At 41.0% G+C, this 27,655-nt stretch overlaps 1 protein-coding gene and 2 long non-coding RNA genes across 6 annotated transcripts; all 3 read right to left on the bottom strand.

The window, feature by feature from the left end:
- Window positions 1–2,030: 2,030 nt before the first annotated feature.
- On the bottom strand, window positions 2,031–7,112 carry LOC139932761 (uncharacterized). Of its 2 annotated transcripts, none has more exons than XR_011785565.2 (3): window positions 7,021–7,112; window positions 5,744–5,859; window positions 2,031–3,259 (listed from the first exon to the last, which is right to left on the bottom strand). It is a non-coding gene; the product is annotated as an uncharacterized LOC139932761 (long non-coding RNA). The 2 variants fall into 2 exon arrangements; XR_011785566.2 differs by having other exon boundaries at window positions 6,899–7,106.
- A 9,671-nt stretch (window positions 7,113–16,783) lies between these two features.
- Window positions 16,784–21,036, bottom strand: LOC139932751 (uncharacterized). Its single transcript, XR_011785563.2, has 6 exons — window positions 20,855–21,036; window positions 19,326–19,352; window positions 19,105–19,134; window positions 18,574–18,624; window positions 18,241–18,297; window positions 16,784–17,475 (listed from the first exon to the last, which is right to left on the bottom strand). It is a non-coding gene; the product is annotated as an uncharacterized LOC139932751 (long non-coding RNA).
- An 899-nt stretch (window positions 21,037–21,935) lies between these two features.
- dhdds (dehydrodolichyl diphosphate synthase) lies at window positions 21,936–27,089 on the bottom strand. Of its 3 annotated transcripts, XM_078287265.1 has the most exons (10): window positions 27,067–27,085; window positions 26,888–26,959; window positions 26,589–26,669; window positions 26,013–26,129; window positions 25,781–25,923; window positions 24,696–24,812; window positions 24,439–24,540; window positions 24,198–24,312; window positions 23,057–23,164; window positions 21,936–22,697 (listed from the first exon to the last, which is right to left on the bottom strand). In XM_078287265.1, the coding sequence occupies exons 3-10, from the start codon at window positions 26,649–26,651 to the stop codon at window positions 22,455–22,457; spliced, it is 1,008 nt and encodes a 335-aa protein (XP_078143391.1). In that variant the 5' UTR covers window positions 26,652–26,669; window positions 26,888–26,959; window positions 27,067–27,085; the 3' UTR covers window positions 21,936–22,454. The 3 variants fall into 3 exon arrangements, with proteins under 3 accessions (XP_078143391.1, XP_071782739.1, XP_071782740.1); XM_071926638.2 differs by lacking the exon at window positions 26,888–26,959 and having other exon boundaries at window positions 27,055–27,089; XM_071926639.2 differs by lacking the exon at window positions 26,888–26,959 and having other exon boundaries at window positions 27,067–27,088.
- Between the last annotated feature and the right edge of the window lie 566 nt (window positions 27,090–27,655).

Genomic DNA, 27,655 nt, shown 5'->3' with positions numbered 1-27,655 from the left:
ACCTTTCTCCTTTATTGTTCACGCTGCCTAAAATGAGGTCATACTTAACATACTATCACAAGAAGAGCAACAAAATCACCCAGTCATACAGTACAAAGACTTATGCACACACAAGTTGGGGCATATTCATCTTAATTGCTTTTTTGAACTCAGTGATTTTGGATAATTAAAGATGACAGTCTTCCGCGAATGAGCTTTACTCATAATCTTCATGGTGCCGTTTACATCTTTCTCCTTCACACCTGCATATACCTGCACATTTGAATTCCATCCATTCCTGTATAATCACTTTTGCAAGAGGCGAATCGGGGCTTAACGATCTAAAACGCCATCTCATCCTTAAAACTTCTGGATTTGACTGTTAGGGCCACCTCTCTCTGAAGTGCAACCCTTCCCCCCCCTTCCTTTTAATGGATAAATGAAAAAAATATGAAGGCAGTGGAACCCCCCCCCCCCCCCCCACCTCCCAAAATTCACCCTCCTATCCACATTCCCCACCGCCGACCTGATCCCCATCCTTTTGTCTCTGTGGCTCAGAACTGGGCCGATTTCAGTGACGCATCACCGGCTGGCCAATGGGCGCGCCTCGTTTAGGGTCGTGTCCTAGGCTAGCATCACCGAGACGCCAAAGTGATATTTTTGCCCAGTGATGTGCGAGGCGGAGCGGCGGGGGGGGGGGAGGGGAAGGGGCGGAGCTCGGGCCGAGGGGCAGAGGGGCACGTGGCGCCCAACGAGGTCTCGGCCTGTCACAGGACATCACGTCTGCCAGGGAGCAAGCATGCGCACTTTCCTCGCTCCACGCCCCGACCAGAGCAAGGGAACACACGCAGGAAAACATGCTCCACTCTGCCGTCTGAGTAAAGCGATTCTAGTGTGATCTCCTGATGATCAACCTCAAGTCAAGTTCTGCCAAAAGTTTTTGATGTGTCTTATGTCAAGAAGACACAAGAAAATCAAAATCTATTAATCTTCTTTAAGGTGCTGAAAATATCTTGGGTGCCATGGGAAAACAAGCTCCTCACATACAACATGAAACATTTCAAAACTACCCATACGGTCTATTAGTCAACATCCTCAGACGTCACTTACAAGCAAGCAGTAATGTTCCCTCTGTTCAAACATCCTCATATCCTCCAGATTTTTGGACCTCAACATCTCATTCCATCATCATCTTCTTTCTAAAATATAGAATTGGGCAAACAGGATGAATTAAACCTATATGTGAACCTGTTCACACGACTGTGCAAGAAGAGACATTGACCATAAAACTTAGTTCCTTGGAAGAGTTGTCAGTGTTCTTTCATCTGGAACAGCAATGACCTGAAAACTGCTTCTTTATCAAAACTGGTTGGTCCTATCAGCAGTGGTCAGCCTTCCTCCCAACCAACCAACCTTTGAACACACATTCTGTGTCCCTATACTGTCCCCCATGCCCATATAGACTCTGTAGTCCGCCTAGCTACAGAAGATAACTAGGAACAGAAACAGGAGGGGTTTCAAGATATCCCAGGTCTGACTGAAACTTCACGTACTTAACTGGATTTTTCCAGCACTGCCCTCCTCACACTTGGACTTTGACTTCATTCTACACCAGACTAGTGCCATCAGGCAGAACCACTTAGCCTTAATGTTTTCTTGCATGGGCGACCCATCTTGACATCTGAACAAAAGCATTCAGACCCAATTAGATTTTTGCCAGTTCACTCTAAATTTGGGCATATGTGGGCAGAGGCAAATCAATGCCCCAGTTCCAGGAAGACAGAGGCTGTGCAGCACCCTGACCACTTCCTGCTGTGTGCAGACGGCACGCTCCTGCGGACACCGCAGATCCTCCGATACAGGAAGTCGCTCTGCCACATCAGCTTCCACTGCCAACAGAGGAGCGATCAAACTGGACCGATAGTGATAGCTTCACTTTGCAGAGAAACTGAGTCATGGATCAATGTATCAATATGTACTAAAACTGAGTTGTTTACATTAGTTTCCGAGACTCCATTAAAGTTATTACTAAATTATAGATGTACTTCATCTCATTCAAAATATTCACAGCTTTATTAAATCATTACAAAAACAAAGTAATACATTCATTTATCATTAAAAACGAGACAGTTTCATGAATTTTGCTTAGATTAAAAATCTGCACACCCATGCAATGTTCAAAGTTAAATGTTTGCATTAACATATAGTAGATACTGCAGATAGGGTTCTTAACCAGGGCTCCTGTCAGGGAAGCCACACATCTTATCAACAAGACTTCATCGATTAATGTAAAACGGTGTGAAAGCAAAGAAAAAGAAAACCATAAAAAGGTAGTGATTAGTATTAAGTCCCTTTGCAGATCTATTTGAACAATTTACTAAACTTTCAGTATTGTGCAAATATTGTGACTGACATTTCACATGTATGAATATTGACCTAGTCTGTGAATACGGCTCCATATCTGTTCACAAGGCTCTGCAGGGTTTTCCCACTGAAAAAAAAAAAAACAAAACCAAAAAAAAAACAAGATATTACAAAAAAAAACCTAAAGGGGCGAGTTCACCTTTCTCCCCCAATCGACCGCGTTCTGGGCCTGCCTTCACTTCGTTACCAGGTACATCTCAAATGCACAGAGCCTTCCCTTTCACAAGGCATTACTGTTCATATCATTTACCCCTACATAGACATGCTTTGAGCATTGGCAAAATTCACAGTTACTTTAGAAGAAGTCTGAGTTCTTTTCCCTTTGTTTTTACAGCTCAGAACAGTAGTGATGGCATCTTGCAAGCATGTACCTTGGCAACGACTAAAGCTCAGTCCCAGCGTGAACAGTCAGCTGGTTTCGATCACCCACCCAAACCAGTCCGATCATGACACCATGACCCTCCTCGAGGTCCCGACAACAATAGAAAATATAAGTAGATAACCCTAGCAGCAGCCCTGAACTCTCTGCGCATGGTGAGTGAAGGATCCCAGGAAATTCAGTGACTGAGTGTGACTATGACTGTGAGGTGAGAAAAGTGCCGGTCTGGATGACATCTCCATGCCTCCGCTCCCGCTCCCTCGCTCACTTCTCGTCGGCTCATCCATTTTCTCAAAGAGTTCAAAGCTGATTGGAAAGGTGGAAGTGTCTTCAGGGTCCTGGCCGGGCCTGGACTTTCTCCGTCATCTGTTTGGCACTGTAGTAGGACAGGCTCAGGCCCATGATGGCCAGCATCATGGCTATCTGGTTGACCGCACGGTCTTGTGGCTGCGTCTGCACCTCACCGGCTACTTGTCTCTGTGGAGATAAGAGCAAACAGGACAAAGGTTAGAGGTCATGAAACAGTGGAAACAATGAGCCTGTCTTGTCAACCAAGATGCTAAAGCCTGATAGCCCAAACGTACAACAAATCAAACAGTTAGAGTTTCGTGCCAGGATGCCTCTTCTTCCTGAAAAAGTTGTTTCAAAACCCAACTTCTGCAACTGAACTTAACCGCAGGCCTCTGCCATGTGCCCTAACTTCTGGCAAGAACAGCGATTAAACATTTAGAGGAGAAGCAAAACGGGAGCACAATGTTCTTTGTACAAAATAGAGGGGAAGGAGCCAAACTCCTCACATGCAACCGGTATCAAAGGGCAGGTATGATGCCTGCCTGCCTGCCTGCACAGAGCAGATAGCCTCTGTGGTCTCTAAAACACTCTTAGCCCCCTCCTTTGCCCTCCATGATCCCTCTGGGCCCGACCAGTGAGATAGGAATGTCGCCATTTTATGCTCAGGCATCTGAAACAGCTGCCCTCTCTCCAAAATGTTCCCCCCCCCCCTATTTTGAAAGCAAGAGCTAAAGCAGAGTCCTGGTTAATTCAAGCCAAACAGCTTTACCTGCTGTAAGATCTTGTCTTTGCCTACATGCAACTAAAACTGAAATCTTACGCAACACCCAGTCACTTTTCCATGGTCTGTTAAGCTTTTGAGTCAACGGAAAGCTATACGAGGGGACAGCCTTTGTTTTCAAATTAGTACGTAATATCTGGACAAAAACGTAGCACAATGTGGACACGGCATATGGCGGGTCACTAATGACACAAAGGATTATGATGGCAGAAGTAGGAACAAAAGAAATTGAGAGGAAGTTATATCATGATTAGCGTCAACCCTAATTATATCACTGGTTTGGTGATGAAAGCGGATTGTGGGTCACAGAACAGTAGGGCCCCACGGCTGACAGCAGCTCTGATAAGAACTAGTGTAAATGCCTAACTAAGCGCAGAACGGAGACAACACTGACAGACAGGTTGGTAGAGAAAATACAGTTTGCAGGCTACAGAAAAAGTTAATTTTAGTAGAATTTATGGATCAGTCTCATTTTTACAATAACTGATCAGAGATGCCAGTCAAAGCCTAATTAGGGATGTGGTATTACACAAGTGCAATGCAACGTGTGTAAATCCAACAGTTCTGATCCCATAGATTATAGAACAGATTATAATTCAAACTATAGAACAGATTGCAACTCTGCAAATTTAACAGAAAAAATGGTCTTGATTTTGTCCTTTTCACAACTAGTAAGAAAAACTTGATAGGTAGGGTTGTCCTTAAGCCTTATAAAATTTGACCCATTTCATAAGCTCAGATAATGTTAACGTAAGCCAAACTCATCTCAAATCACTCCAGTCTTTCATCCCATGGGTCTTTAATGCTCTTCTTCTCTTAGACATTCCAAGTCAAATGAATCATAACCGTCTCAAAAGTGATGCGTCAGATCTGGCATTCCTAACCAGGGTGGGAAAATAACACCCAACAAACGCTACTGATTTTGAGCAGTGGCTGGTAAGTTTGTTACGGCCACCAGCCACTGTGGCGAGTGAACAAAGTTTATTCGAACAAAACAAAACCCCAAAAAACACTAGTTAGAAGACCCATTAGCACCGTAGTTTCAAAAAAATCTTGTTATCAAGGAAAACATTAAATATGGCCGCCTCATCCCCTCGTCTACCATGAGGCCAGATAAGACTGTCAAAACTAGAAGCAGAATGAGGCGACATTTTGTTGGGAGTTAAGAGGCCACCAGACACAGATAATCAGAGATGTAACATTGCAGCAAGCGAAGGAGGAGACATCGGGGCCAGAGGAAAAGAAGCGATCGCCACTTCAATGAGAACATGGCGACATGACGAGCAAGGCAAGATTTTAAAATATATTTAAAGCAGTTCAGTTCTGCTCTCTGTGCTCTCCTGAACTCGGTAGTTTAAAATTTAAGCAGCTACTTTTTGTCATATTGTCAATATTATCTGCTTTAAGTGTTTCATTATTGTCAACATGAATAAATACATTAACTATAGCCTGTAATATGTGCGGCTTATGTTTTTTGTAATCATATTTAGTCTTCAACATTGATTTTTTTTTTTTTTTTTTTTTTTAAATGGTTGGCAGAATATAGGAATCTACCAGTGGCTAGTGTATCAGAAAGTTCATTTCCCACAAAATTGGTCATGCCCATATTGACTGAAGCATTTATTCAGTAAAAAGTAGTGCATGTAAAATGGGAAATCCATCTACTTCCACAAAAGGCTCAGTGGGCTGAGAGAGATACACAAAATGTGCCAATATAAACCATCTGTCAGTCATTTTCACCACCAGAAACAATTACATTAAATATTTATGTCTCAACCATCATCTAGGCAACTCTGAAGCCACTGAAACGGAAATTAAGACCATTTGATAAGTTCAGCGTTCATTCAGAGTTTCCGCTGAATGGTAAACAATAGGCGAGCTGTTCATACCTGGAGGAGACGGAAGTATCCAGGTGTCAGTCTGCCCAGTCTGATGATCATGTCTGCTGATGTGGTCTGTGGTGGGTTGAAGCAGAGGGAACTGCTGGTGGTGCAGCTCTCAAGACCTGCAGAGAGGAAGGGGGGAGAATGAATTCAGCATTTCACGAGCAGTCAAATAGAAAACTAATCAAAAGATGTGGTCAGGATTGAAACGAAAATAAGCTAGAAAACGACACTATGGTTCAGGAAAGACGCGTCCAAAAGCCCTGAAAAACTGTAATAGTACTTGTATTCAAGTCCTGTCTTGAGGGAAAGACAGAGTCAAGCGTTAGTCAAATTTAATAACTGAAGCACCAGACACAACCAACTTTGCTGTTGCCCGTAAAAACTTTCAAAACTGTTCTTCGAGATGGATACAAGAGACAGACTTGTCAGAAAGAGGAAGAAAGCACTGCCGTTTGCTTGCAAATAAACTCGAACCATCTGATCCGTGCATGAGGAAGGGAACACCTCTAGCCTGAAGCCACGGCACGAACAAAACTAGTTAAGTCCAATGTGATCGCCTTGCAGACGGACCGGTCCATATAAGTGCCTGAATCAGAACTTTCACATCTGGAGTCATTTTGAAACCTGACCTCCTTGGCACGGTTTCTCTCTTGACGCCCCGGAATAACCCCGTTTATTAAATTATCATGTCTGAACTGGATCTGGACAAGAGCAACAGTGCCTCTATTCATGCTGCGTCATGAACCAACACAGTGCAGCAAATGACAATTTCATTCAATCTCAAGATCACAGAGTTTTGAACACTTAATGAAAAATATTGCCAATGAAAAACTCCAGAGGGACCGTTAACCATCCAACCATGAAATAAGAACAAAAGTGCCCAACAGGCAGAAACCAACATTTAACACTTAAGTGTACAAATTGTTTAAATACTCTGACTGGTGCAAGGATGGGGAAAAGGCAAGCTAATATCAGCTCATCTCAAAAGGCATCCATCAAGACTAGATGGGGAGGAAGAGGCTTTGCCATTACAAGATGCAAGTTCCCAAGACGGGATTTGACCACTGAAAACATTGCATCTGTGATCAAAATTGAGGGAATGGTGGGGAGAGGAGTGTGGAGGAAGGTAAGACATATGTGAAGGATTAATCTGCCAACCTGGTTGGAATTAGACCCTTTTGTTCAGGTGAAAGAGGGAAAAATGTAATCCAAGTTTTAAAATTGCTCCTGTGTAAAAAGTCGGTCTTGTATGTGAAAAGCAACAGCTTGAGGATCCTCACCTTCCAAAGGCCTTCTGATGGTAAAACAGCAGGACCCTCTACTTCCCAACCAAGCCAAAAACCCTGACAGATGCCCAACAGAGTGATGAACGTGAACTACTGAGAGCTTCTGCGCTGCGCTCCGCCCTTTTATACAGCCCTACTCTCGCCCAACCAGATTTGCAGGCTTGGCCAACACACACACACCCACTCTCAAATACACATAGACACTGCTGTCGAAATGCATTATTCTCTCAGTCGGTCGCTCTCTCAAATACGCCCCTACCACCTCCTTCCACAACACCAAAAACCCTTTGTGAACTGTCGAATATAATTTGCTCATCGAGCCAACACAAGGTAAAGAAGAATAAGAGGGAAAATACGGGTCAATACGCTCAACGTTCCAATAAGGGAACATGTATGTCAAAGTGTTGGATTACATAACTGCCCTGCCCTGGCATGTCTCTTTAATCTCATACAGTAGCAGAAATTAAATGTCACAGACATGAGGATTGTCCATCCTGAACCACGCAAACCTCCTCTACAGCAGCTTGGGACAATGAGCTCGTCTCTCATTAGCAATTAGTGTTTCAGTTGTGTGTTTTGGGTGTCATCGCTTCGATGGCTTGTTTTGGTGTTATATAATCCTTTTCCATTTCACTACACAAATAGCTGCAGTTTCTCTGCATGGATTCAGTTTTCAGAGTTTTGATTAGCATGGCATATATTGAGCCAAAATTATTTTGGGAGTTGTTTTTTACAGTAGTTTTAACAGAAGTACAGCATCAACCACAACAAAGTCTGCTGTGAAGCCACACATCAGCAGGTATGAGGCACACCTTGACCAAACACTACAAGGAATTTGGCTCAAAGTGTTAAACTTAAGTTACCATGCATCCAAAAACCACACCAACAACCCATTATCCAGGGCTTCTTTAATCTCTGTCATGTCAAACAACCTTAAAGCAAGGTAAACTCATTGAAGTCTTTAAAAACACCACTGACATGAGATTAAATCAAAACTTTATTATATGACTCCCAGCCGGTGTACAGCAGGCGTGGAGTTTAAGAAGAACATTCCATCAGTCAACCGATCAGGGAAATGATCAAGTAGATCTTAAACTTACTAGACAAGTAATGAAGACGTAATCTGTCAAATATTTTTAAATGGCATTTCTGCTTTAATAGAAGCACAGAGCGGAAAAAGAAAAGCTGCTCTATGTGATAATCAGAGGTGGTTTTGTTAAATGGCAACATCTTTGGTGATATGTAAAGTGTCCTGTGATGTCATTTTCCTTGGATATTCTGTTGTAGTTTGAGTTTCTGTAGGTACCGCTCTTTTCTTTTTCCTATACAGCCTTGGTGGCTATCACTGACACCAAGTTCTTCATCCATTTACTTTACTTCTGCTGAAAACATGACGCATCAACCTGTGCGCCCGAGGATTATTCCTGGGAAAGACCTGCTTGGCACTGCGTGTTTAGATCAGCAAATGTAGAAGCTTTCATGAACTGGGTATAGGTAGCAAATTGTTCCATGTTGAAAAGCAGCTGGTCAGGCCAATATGATGATCAGTCTACAGAATTTCTACTTGCTCATGTGGTCTCGAACGCTTGTAGCATATCATGCCAAAGATACAACATGAGCTTAACTGTTATTCAAAAATCACCTTTTTTAGTCAATTCAAATCCCTTCCTGGCGGCAGGGCAGAGGGACATTTCTTAATGTAGCAAATCCTTCATGGCAGCTGATTTAGTGGTCGTTGAGTCACTGCCTTTGTAGGAGTTTAAGAGCAAATAAATGCAAAATTCTGATTGCCTGCATGCTTGAGCCTGGGCCCAGGTGAATCACCTGTAAACTATTCAGGTTTACCTGAGGCAACAGGGTGTTTCCCATTCGTGTGTCAATTGTGGCCACATTTCAAAATACCAGCTGTGTACATGCACAATGAATGGAATTGATGTGGGCCACGATGATGATGATGATGATCTGTGCTCAGTGTCAAGGACTGACGTTTTCTTTCTGGAGAATCTGGAGGTCTTATCCCAGGGTTTTGATTTTCATGTGGGAGTAAACCGACTAAATGTGTCATACCAGCTCTCGATTTCCCCAATACAGTTCGTCCCCCGAGAGCACGCAGTTCTCTCAGGACACAGGAATTCTGTCTGCCCTTTTCAAGTTCCGATTCGGAGAGAAAACTGTATCGTGTAAAGCCGGGGAAATGCCTTGCTAAGCCTCGCTTTGACATCAGGAGAGGCTGAACGGAATGCCAGTGAAAACAGACACAGGGGGTTTGGCTGGAATAAATTCACTGCATCTCTCCCACAGAGATGGTAAAAAAAAAACACAGGATGTCAATCAGCATTAGACTCACTTCTGCACCGGGCTCGTTAAAATATATTGGGTACACAGTGTCCCGATGCTAATAGCCAATGAAATCCCATCGGCACTCCTTTCTTCCTCTTTTTGCCCCGCCTCCTAACTTTCTACTGCCCCCCCCCCCCCCCCCATCCACCCAAGCAGATTAGGGGATCTCCTGTGAGCGAACACTCAATAGTGGACAATGGCAGTGTGAAAGACAGAGGCATCAGCAGCTGCTGTGGCAGAACTACAGCCGGGGTAAAAATCTCCTTTCGGAGCTCAGGACTTACATCACCATTGACCGTCGAGTTGTGCAATCCTGCCGCACTCTGGGCATCCTCAAGACCCTGCTCCTCCTCACACATGACTATAGCATGTGCACACGACTGTTGCCATGGCTTCATCATGCAAGCAGGATGTACTGTACGTGCTGTGTTTAGATGTAGGGGAGCAGTTTGCTGTGACTGGCGACTATGGAGCAGTGGTCTGTCCATTCCCATAGGTTTACAATTAAGTATTCATGGTCAGAAGTCACAAAAAAAGCTGGTGACCACCTAGAAGGCTTTAGGTCACACTGACCATCCAAAATACCACATTCCAGTGAGTTTTCCCGAGAAATGTGTGTATTACGGGGTCAAGCAGCCGTGGCAGTTGAAGGGGTGTGGCGTTTGAGTGTTGCAGACTATATAGAATGATATTTTCCATTCGCGGCGCCTGTACTCAAGGTGTACATGACACTGAAATAGGAGAGATGGCCTCCATTTTAAGCCGTAGATGTGAAGAAGTTAACATGGCCGACTCAACGGCACAAAGAAAAAGTTGAATTTGGGCCATTATCTGAATTATTAAGCCATGTGAGTTAACATGGCTGGGCCAGAAGCGTGCCCATTAGCACCAAAAGGAACTCTTGACATCCTACTGATAACAGCCGCCTGCTGAGCTGACATGTCAGAGAAACTCTAATCAAAGGAAGAAAAGTGTGACACGCAAGTGTGACTCTGAAAATGCAACCAGTGACAACCAGATGACTACAGTGGACCAAATGGTATGGGCACAAGAGCAAGAAATTAAACCTTCTTGGCTTTCAATGCCATTTGAGACCCTGTCATGTTTCTTTAAAAGGAGACAAACATCTAGATCCATATCAATCTATATTAGATTAGATTGTAGCCTACTGTAAGACAAAAGCGAACTGTACTACTATGAAGATATCCCAAAGGCAATGGTACGCGCTTTGTTGCGTTTCCTTGCCAGGTCTGTGTTGGGTACAAGATGTACAGATGACTTCACCACATGCGCACAATTTCACAGAAGCTAGAAAAAGCACTAATAGGTCATATACTGTAGAATTACATAATATACAACAGTAATGCAACTTAAGATACAGAAACACATGTCAAGTTCCAACATTTTTAACAGGGACAACTATTAGAAGTTGTTTTTTCTGACTTCGCCCATGCAGTTGACACAGGAAGAAAATCCCAACTAAACAGATTATGAACTAGTTTAAATGAGAAAGAAAAACTTGAGCATTTCTTACATATGTCAGTCAAGTTTTAATCATGGTATTCTTCTTTCAACTCTACCAACTGACTGAAAAGCCCCACTGGCAATCTGTAGTTAATGGAGAACACCTCTGCTGCCATCTGGGTCATTTCTACACACTGATCACTTCTGTTCAGGAAGTATAAAGTCAAAGTATCTCCAGTAAAATCATTATAGTTTCAGTCTGGTCCCAGTCAAGTGCATATGCCAAGACAAACCATAGACTGTAAAAGAGATCAGCTCATTCGTGTACTGCTCAATTTGGATAAACTCAGCAAACAATGACTATGATTAATCACTTAATGACATTAATTTCACATGCAGCTTTAGTTTGGCTTGCACTGTCAGTTAACTGTAACTTCAGAGAAAAGAATGAGCCGACAGCCGAGCCGAAACAGCTACTTGCAACACTTTCAAAAGTTTCTTTTTCTACCTTTTTGCAATCCTAAAATGATTGCAATGATTGAATTCCTCAACCACCAATCAATAGCCTACCAGATGAATGAATAGAAACTGCTTCTGTAACAGTTTCAAGAAGTGACGGATTACTCGACAAAATGTTGACGTCAAGTTTTGCGAAAGCGCAAAATCTGCTTGATTCTAGTTTTAAAAAGAAAGAAAGAAAGAAAAATGTTAGGAAGCCAACATGAACTGCTCCCATAATCACGCCCGTCTCCATCCTGAGACAAAAGGACACTTTCTCAGCCGAGCGCAAACTGTTGCAAAGCAGTTGTGGATTTGTTCTTCCTTTCAACTTGTTACTTTTTCCTGCAAAACTAGTAGTAGTAGTAGTAGTTTTTTCTGCTTACCTGGGTGCAACTGGGCTGGATTTGGAGCTGTTAGTGGACGGACTCGAGCCTGTGATGAGGGGGAAGCACACGGTGTTCACGTAGTAAAAGTCTATATAGGAAGCCGGGCCGTCCTATACATTTACTATGGAGGGGGTGGGGCACTCCGAGGCACGGAGCGCACACACGGCAGGCAGTGAGCATGAGGAACACATGGACCCCTACGTGAGGGAAAATGAGCTCGTCCATGTGCTTTGTATGTTTCTATCAGCTGGAACATTTTGTCTTCTTTCTGTGTGTCAGTTTTGGTCACATGTCACATGGAGTAGCCATGTTTACCAGGGCATGGAGAGACCGTACCCATGCTGCAAGAAAGCTCAGAGATATATGGGCACAATGGACAAAAAGTGGATTTGGACATGTAGATAATATGTAGAATATATTTTAAGTGGGCAAATCGTTTGGAAAACATGGGTTGGAAAGCTTCTTAGTTTCTGATGTTAAAGATAGTATTTTTGAGTGCTGTATGGGAAAAAAAGGAGGCTATAGTCACGAGGAAGAAAGAGATCAAAGACATTCTCCAAAATAGGTTAAAAAGCCTTTATTCTATTTGGCTATTCATTATGACAACTGTGCCCAATGTGTTTCAGCCCCATGGCTTTCATCAGGGTGAAGAATGATGAAGCTGAATGCCATGGGGTTTTCATAATGAATACCCAAATAAAATAAAGGCATTTTAATCTAGTTTGGAGTGCTATTGGATCTGGATAAGTGTATTTTGGCTATACTTGCAGATATACAGCACTCTATGTTGTCAACGGCGGAATATTAAGAAAATTCAAGAGGCCAAAATTTGAATTAATGTTATTTTTACATGTGCAAACACATGTTTTATGCAGTATTGGTACCCCTAACCACATTTTGTTCACTTGTCTCCCTTATTCACCAGTTAATGTCTTCATGGTGTTGGATAACTTGATCTTAAAATCGATTTAATGTGGTAATGTAATCTTGGGTATTTGTCCCTGCAGTCTTCAAATGACATTTATTGACCAACTGTGTTTCTAGTGTTGTGAGGCTACAATGCATTTGGTACTGATAGAGGATTTAATCTACACAAAGGCCTCTAGACAACTGGAATTCGTCTCTCTCTCTTTCACACTCCTTGTGTCAACACCACCTATTTCTAAGCATCACCCCCACTTTCCTGCCTCTGATTTTGCTTGACCCCCCCCCCCCCCCCCCCCCCCCGAAATGCTCACTTGGTATCAGCTTCCCCCCCTCCTGTTACGCTTATAGTTACCCTCAAATGACTTGAGGGTACATGACAGTAAGTGCAGCTTTTGTCTTGGGGACGCCATCCTTTCTCTCCCAGCTGAGGAATGTGTTTAAACCCGTTCACCCCGGCCGGCTCTGCAGAGGCTGATTGATGATCAGATGCAGGGGGAAGGGGGCAGGGTGGAGGGGTCGTTTGTCTGACAAGTAAAATGGTGCTGGATTCATCTACAGGGCTTGTTTGTTTTAGTTATTTTTATTTGGTTCACTCTTCTCTAGGTTTGCAGATGACCAGTGATCCCGATTTCTCACCCAAAACCCTAACAACAGCTTACAGCTTTATTATGTTGCTCTTTTTTTGTAAGGAAAAGGTGATTTAATGTATGACAAACACCATTTTCTATTATCCCAAAGGAGCAACCTGTCCATATGGTCACCCAACACAGGCCAACCCAAAATCTATGACCTTTCACCTTCTTATTGATGCCCCCTCTTGTCCCTTCATGTAGGCTACTGACACATGTTCCTTATTGTCCTCCACTATATTACTGCATCATATAACTATCACAGTAGAACTACAAGGTCCTACAAGAATATTATAGTGATCCCTCAGGAGATAAAAAAAATAAAAAATAATACCACATACTATAAATCCCTATTTTAAGATGACAGGGATATTATCATCTCCTTAGAGGGGGGTCTGGTCTCTGGTTTGTGAGTGCTTGGGTGGAGGTGTGGGGGAGGCTCCCCTGGTGAGGTGGGGGATGGGGTGCTTAGGGGGGGTTGGGAGGGTCTCCCCTGTCAACTCTGACCCACATTGGGAGCCCACCTTTGCTGCTGCATCGTCCTTGGAGCTACAGGACGCTGTGGAGAGCCTGGAGAGCGCTGTTAAACATAAACCAACAATATAAGTCATATAACCACACATCCATTCTGGGTAATGCTTTTCTACACTTCAAAACAATCCGCGTCATTTTTGACCGAGTTTCACATGCTGTGGAAACCAGTGGAGACTGGGACACCTACTGGATGGGGGAAAGTACTAAATAATCTTTGTCAAGTCTGTGCTCGTCAGTTGGACTCGTCTGTTGTGATCTGACACTGCCCTCTGCTGGTGGTGCGGCGTAAAAACATCCATGTGCCACAGAGGCCCAAGAGTCTGCAGGTCTTCAACCAAACACTACAGTCAAGTCGATAACCTTTTAAATTACAGGCCATTAACTACGTAGTAATGACTGGAAACAACTAATTTCCAAGTAAATTAGATAATAACATTAGAATGACTGGTAATTACTGAGTAATATACAAGTAAATAAAGCTGATGTTTACCAGGCTAAGCCTGTTTCTGTTGTTTTCTGTTGTTATTTGTGTACAGTTAGTGTGGAGTAGGCTACGTTTGTAAGCAAATGAAAACATTGTTTCTGCACAGGTGTGGTCACTTTCTGTAATGACTGTCTCTCCCCTCTGTGGAAGATGAATCAGTGTAGACAGTGAGTTTCTTCCTTTTTCAACCAGTTTGTCCTTTGTCTCCAGCACCTTTCTAAGTTTTCAGAAGTGTGTGGTCATGCCACTTATCTAATATAATTACCGGTATAATTGTTTTACTTGTATATTACCAGTCATAATGCTATAACTAGTTATTACATCTATTTTACTTGGATATTAGTTATTTCCGGTCATTATTGCATAATTAATGGCCTGTAATTTAAAGGGTTACCGTCAAGTCAAGTAAGCATGTCTGAAAGGACTTTACACAGAATGAGCCAACCTAGATCTAACTAATCAACAATCAATCACAAAAAAGTTGTAATAGGCTACAGCATGCAAATGAAATAAAACACAAGGAAACAAAACAAGACAAAGCACAAAAACAGCATTCAATTCAATTCATTTATTGTCCCCAAAGGGAAAATTGGTTTGAGGACAAACACATAAAACTTTAAGACAACATACATAAATACATACATACAAACAACATACAAATACATAGTCATAAAAAACATGTGCAAAGGGCTGCATGGTAGGCATTACTTGTGCAGATTAATGGCTGCTGGAATAAGAGTTGTTGGTTCTGTTGCACTTCAACTGAGGCCTGAATCACCGTCCTGATGGCAGGAGAACAAATGAACAATGTAATGGATGGTGATCAGAGTCCAGGATGTCCAGCATGTTGGAAAACCATAATAATCCCCAACTAACCGACCTAGTCTAGCCTAACTAGCGCCGCCAACCTTAGAGCCAGTGAAGACAAGGAAGAACTCCCAAGAAAACCTTATTAAGGAATGGGAGAAACCTCGGGTGAATACAGGGTTTCATTGATTACTTCTTCCTCTCTGGGTGAAAGTGATAATCAGTGAAATCAGCTGCTGTAGTGTTTGGTTGGAATGAAAACCTGCAGACTCCTGGCCCTCCATGACATGCGGATGACCATTCCTGATCTGGACCAATATGAGAAAATGCACCCATATTTCCTCATTTCATAAACACACAGCATCTACATAGGCTCCAAGCATATAAAATCATGTATTCACACAGGGTTTCCACACCTTTTTCCATGACTTCTCCATGACTCCTTTTCAATTTTTCATGACCACATTGTATTCAATTTTTGGAGCCAGCCACAGCTTTTTGTTACATTTGACAGTATTCAACAAAATAAATTAAAAAAAAACATTAACTTCACAAACAAAACTGAGTTACATTTTAGAAAAGAGAACTTTGTTAGATGTGATATTTTCCATGCAATTCTAAAAGGATGAGAGGACAGAGTTCAAACTAGGTTCTTCTAATTGGAAAAAAAAAATAGAAATTACACAATAAAGTGCAAAACTTTACAGACTGACCATTCACTGTGAATGACTCCACAATTGAACATGTTACCAGTGTCCAGTTTCTGATGCTGATGGAGAGCCTACAAAATTTGTAGCCTATTTTGTAATGGATGTGATTTAACGTGTTCAGTACAATATTTCAGGAAAAAGCATACTAAGTAAAATTACTGCCTTTAAAAAAATACTCAAAAAAGCACACAAAAAAATTACAATTACAAATGTTATTAGTTTGTCCCACCCTTGATAATGAGAATTTCCCCTCGAGACTGAGTGATAGATACTTCATCTTGACAGACGCTGTGTCCAGTACATATCTGGACACATTAATTGGATTAATTCCCTGTACAATCTACAGATTGTACAGGGAATTAATCCCGAACATGTCTATGAGCAGAAGGATCAGAGGGGTTCAAGGTGTCCTCAAGTTTGTTTGCCAGCTGCCACTAGATTAGTTATGTGGTTGAATGTGTGTGAAATCAAATTGTATCACAGCAGCATCTCAACTGAGGAAAACCATAACAATGTCTATCCATTCTGGGGTCCTTGTCCCAATGTTTACTTGGGGGTCACCTACAAGAAAAACTTAGATTTACAGATTTTCTCTCTATAGAACCTGCTGAATATTGCTGTCAATATTGTCAGGGGAAATCTTACTACTCCAATTTGAATTTTCATTTATTCACTGATTACATATACTTGAATGGATTGTGAATTTAATAACGCGATGGGTTATGAGTCCCTTTAAAAACCTATTGTATAATTAAGCATAAGATAAACTTTAATGATCGCTGTGGGGAAATGGGGATGGTTATCAATATAAAACAATGCCAGTTAATGTATTCTCGTTTCCTTAAAAGTTGACGTGTTGGAGATGAAGTTTTCCATCTGACAACAGCGATACACACGTTCTGAACACCTTACTATCACATCTTTGTATAAAAACTACATATACAAAGATATACGGATTTACAAATACCACTAATAAACATTTTGGAACATTTTATTCAAGAACATTTAGAACATTTAATTCGGTCAGAAAAGCTTCCTTTCACTGTTACAGAACATAATTTAATGAACAGAACGTTTCATCAGATGACAAAGTTCACATCATACATGTTATTGGGATGTATTTAACTGTTGACCTAAAACAAGTTCTCCTTACAGAATATTTTTCTGTGGTGTTTTCATTGACTAGATCTCATGTCAATATACAGTGTTTCAAAACATTTGGTAAGCAATTCATTATTAGTTATACATTAAAATATAAGGAGAAAAAACCAAAGCTTATATTCTCCCTAGACTTTTTTTAATAACATACTTTAGCTGCCTTATAATGTTTGGGTTTTAAAATCAGATTTAAAATCCAAAACGTAGGAAAATATCCGTATTATTCAGCAGTTAAAAAACAGGATTAGACAAGATAAAAATGCTACGTTTACGGGATATGGACGGTATTCGTTTCAAAATGGCATAAAAATGGATATGAATGTGAGAACCCCCTTGGAACAGCTTCGTTACATCAAGTGCAAGCCCAAAACAAAACTATAAATGACATTTGTAATATAAAACTTGGTAAAAAATACTTATTTAAAACTGTACAATCACCAAGTACACAGAATGAGCACATCTTCAACCGTTATTCATTTGGCGTCTCCAGTGGCCTCAACCTTTGGCGCCTAGGTAAAGAAAATAAATAAAAAAACATAAAGAGAAAGCAGTGTGTTATGTTACTCGCAAGGCTTGTTACACTTCCAACACGACTTTTAGTGCGATTATCTCATCATGCCTGGATTTTTGCTGTTTCATTTGATTCCTTATGTTGATTCCTTTTTTTTTTTTTTTTTTTACTTTTATTAAAATATGTGACTTAAATGACTTTTTACAGTCTTGTTTGGTGAAATTCAAGGGCTCAAAATCGGCATTTTTTGGGTAAGACATGACGCTGATCAGAATTATGAATTATAATCATAGAGAATTATGTCATAGAGGCCTCATTTATTATTCATGATCTCGTCAAGTCGAAAAAACTCATGGTGAAACCCGTCATTTTAAATCTGCTGCTGTATCAACACAAATCTCCATCACAGGGTTTTCCTGTGAATCCTACGATGAAGAGGAATGATAAATTTGGGTGCTATACTTTAATATAAAACAAAACATGAAATAAAAAAAAGTATGCACTCATTTTCAAAAACGTTTATGGCCTTATTCCTCAAATCCACAAACTTCCAAGGACTTTCAAGTCCCACGGGAATCCTGTGATTAAATTTTTTTTTAATAAAAGTGGAGATTTTCTAAACTGCCTGTTCATTCGCATATGGATATTAATGTATTATCCAATGATTTATGCTTTTCTTCTGCACACAAGTGCTTAAAAAAAAGAGCGACATGATATTTGTGAAAGATTTGTAGTGGGAGCATCTTTTCAAAGGGAAACAAACCTCAGCCTTGGTTTCCCCATTTTCAGCTGGATTGGCCTTCTTTCCTTTGGCTGCCTTCTACAAGATAACATGAGACATGATTACTGACACATTACAGCTCTCCGGCCTTCAAGCTATTACTCATTTTGTCACATGCTTCAGAAAAACGCTAAATTAAGTATAGCAAAACATCTAAATTGTTTCTCACAGGCTTTTTCCCCTTTTGCCCTCAAACTAGGGCAAACTTGATTTCCCTTCCAAGAATTGATAAAGCTCAAGAATCAGTTTCACATGTGACACATAATACAGAGGCATGCTGGTACAATTAACTGGTGACATCAATCTGTTTCATACTTTTGGTGCAGCTTTTTTGGTCTTGGGTACCGGCTTTGGAGGTTGAGGTTTCTGCAAGAGAACAACAAAGAAGCACTATTAAAAATACTTTTCAGTGACAATATACATCTGTCATTTGAAGTCTAGGCAATAGCTTGATGAGATAGCACATGGGACATTACGCAACAAAAGTGCATGGGTTACTTTGAAAAATATAAATAATCCCTCAATCTGCTTTCCACTGAAGTCACAAAACCAGAAATGTTTTCTTTGTTACTTCTGCTTTTCACAGACAAGGAAATGTGGGTAACGATATTTTGATGATTTAACAGTTAGCAGTGTAGAATGAAACATGACTCCAGTGATGAGTGTTGCCAAAATGTGTGTACAAACATAAGCGTGACCTAGTGGACGTTGTTGCATATTACAACTGGTTTATGTTATTGCTCAGAGGAAGAAAACACAGCTCAAGTGCTTGGGTAGTAACAAAAGTCACAAAGCTGCAATTCTTATGAAGTTTAAGGAAATCTATTTGTTTCTAATGGAGCTTACCGCTGCCAGCCGCGGGGAACATCTGCTTGCCTATGGAGAGAGGAGAAGGAAGAGAGGGACTTCACTAAAAATATTAAATCTAATAGACTCCATTTATAGACAATATAGTGTTTATTGACATTCATTAATATTATTTATAATTGCAGATGTAACCAATCTGCTTGATTTTTTCAACACATGATCCTAACTAAATATGATTTTCACAAACATTGGATACAAACCTTGACAGGTTCTTCAAGAGCAGGAGCCTGTTAAAAATACACAGAACAGAAGAAAAAAAAAAGTTAAATTACATCTTGAAAATTAATAGCAGCATGCATCCAGAGCAACACACAATGAGTCCAACAGTACAATAATTTTAAATTCCTACAGCATCCACATTACAAGCAAACAAAAACAAAGGAGTGGGCACTGACAATATTCGTGTGATCACATCATGTATGAGCAAAGTGGAGGGAACACAAATAAGGAGAAATAAAAGGCTTTTTGTCGTTCAGTGGGAAGAGGTTATTATTATTTATGATATAAAAAGGGTTAAAATTACAGAAAGATAGAAAAAAGCGAGCACACTCCTGCTTGTTGTTTTTTTTGCGGCTGGCAACTTCCCGCTCATATTTGAATTCAAATCTGGGCTGTCCTGTCACCATGACACCGCCTTGGCGCGCTGACACTTTCTTTGTTTTGTATCAGTGCGCGCGCCGACAGACAGCTGTTAAGAAGATAAGATTACCAGGTTTCTAATCTGTACCTCCACACAATAGGCTGTGTATGCAACCAGACACAAACCTGCAGAGGTTGCAGACGAATCACAATTACAAGAAAGTCAAGATTTCACAAATAAACTATTTTTATTTTTAAATAAATAATAATAATATTTTTTTTTTTTACACACAGACTATTTTATAAATCTTAAATGGGTAAAATATTTAATGTAAACGATGCTTGTTTTAACTGCTGCAGAATCATGTGATCCTAATAAAAGATAGCTTATTAAACGTTGTTATTACAACCCTATGAAGCATTTCGCCCTGTTATGGCGTTTCTAGTTTTGCTTTGATCGATACACAGCAAGGTGCTTTAGGGAATTGCCTCGGGTGACTAAAACCTGGCGGGAAAAAAAATAAACGTAAACTATTTTAAAACTACACGCGTGAATAACTTGATAGTCGAAAGCGGGAATACCAAAATAAAACAAAAACATTTCCCTCTTCCCCTCCCCCATCTCCCTCCACAACTTTAGAGGTTGAGCTTGAACTTATCTTGACTCCTACATGACAGAAGTACACACCCTAATCCTCAAGCCGTATCGATTCGCCTTGTTAAAAAATAATAAAAACCTGTTTCGAAAAATAATGTTGTTGCACTGAACCAAGCGGTATTTCTCCTGCGGTCGACAGCCCAAAAGGCGCTGTCAAAGAGAAACCCCAGATAGCGCCAATATTTTTTTGCACAGCGCAAACAGCGATCTGAAATGGTTGCAGTTTGGCAGGAAATTAAATTCGCAATATAAATCGGTCATATATCTCTTGTTACAACGGCACGTTTACTAATTTATCCACTTTTTACGTGTCAATGCATGGGAAGATGCATGAAAACATGACAAAATAGGTCTCCACTGTTTGGCCGCCATGCCAGTAGGTAACGATGATGACGTTCTTCTGATGCAGAAATCATATCAAATTCAACCTCACGTTAACCTCAGCCGTTACAACACAAAAAATGTACATTTAGTCGAAATAAACATCCTTACCTTTCTTTTGGGCATCTTGATGGCAGGAGGTGGGTAGAAAATGTAGAAAAATGTGACCGTAAATACGCGTTTTCCCCGAGAGGTTATAGAGGACCAGTATAGGTTTGGTGCGTAAAATGGCGAATGTATAATACAACCGAATGTTTTAATAGTTTATACACTGAAATATAAGAACGAAACCGGTTTGAACCAGTTTTGTATTTCGAAGTCTGTCATTGGATGCAAATGTGTCACATGCTTGCAGGCACCACCCATTTGTTAAAGAGGCAGTCCCGTGAACATGGAAAATACTGATCGATGTCGCAAGGCGGCGCAGTCGCATTTATTCCTAGGGTTGTTCAAGTAATTCAAAATAGGCGCCCGGTAGTTTAGTTGTTTTTACTTTCAGTTAGTTCACTTCGTTGTAAACAGGACTGTTGTGGAGGGTAAACCCACCTAAACTCATTTTGTCCAGCTTTTTAGACTGACTAATCCTTGTAAATTCGTAGTATCAAACAGATGTTAGTTGTATGAAGATAAGGTGGTTTAAGAAAAAAAAAAAAAAAAAAAGCCATTCTGAAAGTTTGAATTAACTTTGTTCATATTGGCTTTTGTCTTATAATGATCAATGACTGGAGGTCATAATTTACCCACCTTTATGTGCCACTACATCACTACATGTTACTAATCCAATTGTTACTAGTCACTATTGCAAATTTGCTTTATTTGCACTCAATAAGATACAACTAGTAGATCAACATATTCAACCATATTCCTGATTTTAAAATGTATATTCACTATACTGTAATGTACATTAGTTGATGACTGAATCCTGTGGGTCTGTGCTCTCTGGGTCTGAAACCGTTCTGGTTTCGCCTCGGATTGGAATCAACTATCGTTTTCCTAAGTTGGTTTCCCATGAGATGTTATGCGCTAGAGGCATGACACGTTGCAAAATAATATTTTGCTGCAGCACAAGTTAGTATGCAAATAACTCCATTTGGCCAGATGGTGGTGAGAACTGGCATAACTGACGATAGCCATAAAAAATGGAAATAACTTTGACACGTGGCAAAAGTACAAAGAAGTGAATCATACATCTTTTAATAACATTGACATACAGCTAATCACAACTTTATTCTGACTAAGAAAGCTGGTCAAGATATAGTTTTTTATGTCATCAACATTAGACTCAACAAATGACACTTAGATTGCTTTCTTTGGGCCACAACAAGAATGCAAAATACTGGTTTATATTTCTCCGGCTAACTGCTTTGGAAAACATCCAAAAGACAGGGCCCTTGGCTCACAGAACTTGATCTTCCAATCAATGGCATGCATTTGACACAAAATTTACACAACTTATTAATTATTAAGCTACATCTTGACCAGACATTTCCTTTTTTTAGACTTTTTTTTATCAACAAACATAAATATCCCCATTATACTATAGCCCCATAGGGGTAAAATTACCCTCTCGTCTTTGTATAAATCAGTAATACAAAAAGAAACTGTTTCCAGTTCCTGTTCGCTCTTCCCTTTTCCACAGAAGCCCTTCTCGGAAGAGGAAAGCAGAGGGGTTGTCCCCACTTCAACATGGGGTCTGTTCTCTGGAGCCTCCCTAGGCCAGGACGGCTTGGCTGGACAAGTCAGTGACGAAAGAGTCTCTCTTGTGCTTAAGTGCGTCTAGGAAGTCCTGAACTCGCTCCTCGCGGCGGGCGGTGTAGTGCAGCAGCGTCTCCTGTCTTCTCTGGGCGTCGGCGGGCTTTCCGTTCCCATGATGCTGCAGGAGCTCTGCTACACAGGTGCGGTCCGCCTCTAGCTGCTGCAGGGCCTGATCATCTCGATGGAGATCTCTGGCTTTCTGAAACGCCGCACAGATCAAATGCCGATCAGATACACAAGTCAGGATCACTTTACTCACCAAGTACAAAAAAGGTGCAGTAATTTGTGTCGGTGACACTGGTGCAGATGGATGTTGACATCTTCAAGAGTCACAGCACATACTGACTCAACATGTTACATGGACAACAGACAGTGCAAGACAGACAGTAGGCTACATGACTGTTTCATTAAGTACTATTGCCAAGATATTTACCTTGTTCTTTTTAAAATATATTTGTTTATTGTTGCAAATACGGGAATCTGCATTGGTAGATAATATTCTCTTCCAATGCAGGTTTGCAAACAAATGGTGTCCCAACAATGGAAATACAGCCTTACCTGAATGGATCTGTAATTGAATTGATACTGGAGAATGGCTTCACACAGGTTCCAGAACGAATACTCGGGCCACAGGACGGACTGGAACACTAGACATGAGTGGGAGGTCTGCAGGACGGAAGACAAAATAAAATCAATACACGTCTTAGAGGATTAGCGAATTTGACACTCCCAGTGCTCAGATCATATATAATGCGGTCCATCCGGTTAATATGTCATAGACCTTGTATTTTGGCTGTGCTCTGCATTTTCTCTTACCACTGTTCTGTACTGTAGCTTTGTTACAGAAATAACAGCAACTAAGAAAAATCCCTTGCCTCCCTGCCTTTCCCAAGACCAGTTTAGGGTCTAATATCATGTATATGTGATGCAAGAAATTTCCAAGTGTTTAATTCCATGTTTATTTCATGTTATTTTTGTTTTCATTTTCAGATTGAGATGTGAGCCTGACATCCAGTGGTGTGAGTCAAGCCTAGTGAGCTGCTGGGGTGCTCCGAACATTTAAAGGCCCATTTCTGTGACCTCATCATTGAAATCCATTGAAAATAAATTGAAATCTATTGAAATTTCCAAGTGCTAATGATACAATTACTTGACTTGAAAATTCAGTTCAGGCTTGCAGCAGGAGGAGTTCGGTACAGCAGCTGATTCTGTTTTGTGATGAATAGTTTGAGCAACATAACTTGTTTGAGATGTATACTAGTGCAGTTGCTATGGTTACAGCTACAGTGTTTCAAAGGTATGAAACATTGCTGGTTGCAATGAAAACCAGCCACTCAACCAAGCTTGCAAATTCAAATCTGCAAATCTTATTTGATCGTTTTCAAATTATTAGTGAGATCACTGAAGGGGGGTATTAACATGTTTTCTTGTAGAAAAGAACCATTTTAACACTGACATTTAAAGCAATGCTACATTATAGACCTGATGTTAAACCCTCCTTATCCTCATTTAAGGATGTGATCAGGAAGACACAAAAGCAGGAAAAATAGACAGAAAATAGCAAACTTTCATTAGAAATTAACAGGGGTTGTGAGTCCAGAAGACCTGAAATCCTGAAAAAAGAACCCCTCTAAAATCTCATCTCTGCTCACTATTATTTTTCCTAGGATAATTTATATGAAGTCAGTCCCATCCTCACCTGCCAGAGGAGGAAGTCACTGAGGCGCACCTCTCCAGAGGTGCGGATGAGCAGGTCAGGGTTGGGAGAGTTATTGCTGTACAGACACTCACTCAGCAGCGCCTCCGACACGTCACTGAGCGCCACACAAACACAAGCTGACAGTTAGAGCAACGGCGCCTAACATTTTCTTTTATATGTTATGTCATATTATGTATATATTACTGGGATACTGAAGGGGTAAACTCGATCTGATCTTCACCTTGATTTGATCAGGCCCTGCTCCACTCCCCAAGCCATTTCCCGGACTGCATTGGTGATTTCATGTCTTGAGGTGTAGGCGAAGCACACATTCAGGAAACATCTGCAGTACGACAACAGAACAGAATCTTTACTCATTTGTATTTGTAGATGTTATGTGTATTGCGTACATTTGTCAGATGGGTAACATGTTATATGGTGGTGAAGGTTGAGTCCCTGATGATGAGTCACAGAAGCACAAATGAATAAAAAGCGTACTTCTTGTGAGCCCTGGTCGTCACCACAGCTTTGGCGATGAGCTGCTGCAGGTCCAGTGGCAGCATAGTCAAGTCACCCAGCACCCGGATACACACGCCGTGCTTCTCCAGATTGTCCCTAGGAGGAGGAGGAGGAGGAGAAAAACAAAAAAAAACACAAAGAAGAACAGGGAGAACGAGAAGATTACTGACAATTCACACAAGGCAGTTGAAACATGTCTAAAGCTTTGTGTCCTAAATACACACAAAACTGCCTACACACAGGAATTTCTTCAGAGTGGTCAGAGTGCAGCGCCCCTGCAGCGGTTTGGGGCACGGTGCCTTGCTTGAAGGCACTTTGTCAGTGTTGGTGGACACTGTAGTAAACACCAAACACCCTCCAGTCACCTCTCACAACTCAAAGAAACCATCCTCTTGTTGCCAAGGATTGGACCAGCAGCCTTTTGGCTATAAATCAGCTTCTCTTCCTCTTGGCCACTCTGGCTTCAGTCCACATCTTACTAAATCAATGCAGTGGTTAGCATTACATCGTTTTGGAGGTCAATAATGGTAATATGGAGCAAGCACGCCTACACCAGTCAAGTCTAGTCATGTTTATTTATATAGCCCTTTATCACAAGCATGTCTCAAAGGGCTTTACATGCCTTAAAAGACCAAAACACCTTAGCTGTCAGCACTAAACGGATGCTTGGGAAAAGTGCTTGCTAACCCTGCTGAAAACCCAACTGAAGCTCAATGCTGTTTTTACAAAGATTGAAACTTTTTAAACACTAAAGCACTGAAGGCACGTTCTGCTTTCTCTACTCCACATCACAGACAATGTAAGGTTTCATGGCGGGGGGCTTCAGGATTATTTTGGTTTTGGTTCTAGCGCAGGTTGTAGCACTAAAACACCGGCCCCATAGGCATAATAACACTGTTCCTAAACTCTCTTGTGTTTTACAGGAATGTCTGGTTCCTCTCCACTTTATTTTAAGGAAGCTGTGAATCACAGAGGATGTTGAAAATGTGACTTGCATCCACATGCAAACGGCAAGGAAAACAGCTTCTTTAAATCTCTTAAAGAACCCTCAACTCGACACTCACCGTTCGCCTAGCAGCCTGAGAAATTTCTGCTTGGCCAGCTCCATTAGCCCATCCACCTCATCTTTGGCCCGCTTGAAGTTCTCAATGCTGAAGGCGTAAACTGTAACCTCCTGGATGTTCAGGTGCAGGCACCAGCGTAGCGTCTGGTGGGGAGGTTCACAAATATATTAGTCACATGAATCCATTTTGGCCTAATAGCCTTCATGGTCTGCTTTCGAAAAGACAGCCTCACCTCTGCCAGCTTGTTGAAGCCCTGCATGTGTCCTTCCTGCCGCTCCACGTTCCTCTTGCGGGCGAAGCGCCGGTTTCCGTCCATGATGAAGGCCACATGCTTCGGCATCGGACCTGCCTGTGAGACACAGTGCCAGCCAAGGCAGAAATGGGGCATACTGACTGAGTAATAAGCAGCAATCCTGCTATGCAATAATAGAGTGTTACCTGCTTGCTTTAGTTAATATACACTACCAGTCAAAAGTTTGGACACATGCATTTTCTTTATTTTTACCGGTTTCCACATTTTAGAATAATAAGACATCAAAACTATGTAATAACACAAATGGAATTATGCAGTGACCAAAAAAGTGTTAAACAAATCAAAACTATCTTATATTTTAGATTCTTTAAAGTAGCCACCCTTTGCCTTGATGGAAAGGCAAAGGCTTTGGAAAGAAATTCATACATAGGCATCAAAATGGCTTCAGGACAATGAAAAACATATTGCATTCAGTCAGGTGTGTCCAGACTTTAGACTGGTAGAGTATCACGTTACTACTTTACATAACAGAGAGGTGCATGATATTAGGCTTACCTTCAGGATGTTGGCTGAGATCTTCTCAATGAGGTTTAATTCGCCTTCCCTTATCCACGACATCTTCAAGCTTTAAGCGGTCTGAAAAAAAAAATGATGAATAGCATTTTAAGACATTTTTCAAATCTCAAACCTCACAAACCGAACTGTACTGAACAGAAACGCGACTAGGTGACTTCAACCAATCTGCAAAAACGAAGCGAAAATCATGCGAATAGTCCATTCACACATCATCTTCAAAAATATTGGATTTTGACTGGTATCATGCAGTCATGTGGATTTCTCCGTAGCAGGCTTACCATATATGCAATACACTCACTGCTATGTTGCTAAAAAAGCGCAAACCCAGTCCTACGTCGTCAGGCAAACACCTATACACAATGACAAGTGCGTCATTCATTCAAATTATTGAACTGCACGGTAATTTGTGCACAATATCGCTATTATTTTATCACATTTCACAAACCTTCCAACTCACAGCTTTTACGATGACGTCCTCTTCCGCATTGGAGTAAGTGACGTAGCAGAACGGTGACTACTTCCTGTGTCAGTTGAGCAGATGTTTGCAGTATGAGGATGGACTAAACGTCTTTTTTTGCATTAAAAATAAAATAATGTGCATTTTTTTTGTGTGCATTCTGTGTGTTTTCTTTTGACAGGACAGCGACATGACGCTCGGCGGGTCAATTGCTTTGCTATCTGAAAACTATGAATATTATCAGTGATGTATTGGGAAATAAATAGGTGGGTAAACAATGACTTCCAGCCGGTTATCATAAGGCAAACCACACAAAAATCAATTTTGAGATAAGCATTAACTTAACTTTAAACTTTTTTTCTCTTTAAAGACCCTATCCTCTTACACCACGCATCAGTTTGATACTACTTACTATTATGTATACCATAAATTACATTATAAAGCTTTGAAAGGTGACTAAACTATATTCTATATTACTCTATATTGCATATATATTCTATATACAAATAAGAAGGTGGGTAAAATGAATTTAGACGGGTTTACCCTCCACTAATTTCATGAATGAGAGAACTGCCACCTGCCCGACATT

This window comes from Centroberyx gerrardi, chromosome 12 (assembly GCF_048128805.1).
Source record: "Centroberyx gerrardi isolate f3 chromosome 12, fCenGer3.hap1.cur.20231027, whole genome shotgun sequence".
Taxonomy (NCBI): Eukaryota; Metazoa; Chordata; class Actinopteri; order Beryciformes; family Berycidae; genus Centroberyx; species Centroberyx gerrardi.
The sequence above is the reverse complement of the archived record's forward strand: the minus strand, read 5'-3'. Positions and strand labels throughout refer to the sequence as shown.

Bases quoted from the DNA above. Each gene is read 5' to 3' on its own strand.
- dhdds (XM_071926638.2), bottom strand. From the start codon at position 26,651: ATGTCGTGGATAAGGGAAGGCGAATTAAACCTCATTGAGAAGATCTCA. The intron at 23,165-24,197 runs GTGAGGATGGGA...TCCGTCCTGCAG, and splicing joins GTGACTTCCTCCTCTGGCAG to ACCTCCCACTCATGTCTAGT. The intron at 22,698-23,056 runs GTAAGGCTGTAT...GCGGCGTTTCAG, and splicing joins TCAATTACAGATCCATTCAG to AAAGCCAGAGATCTCCATCG.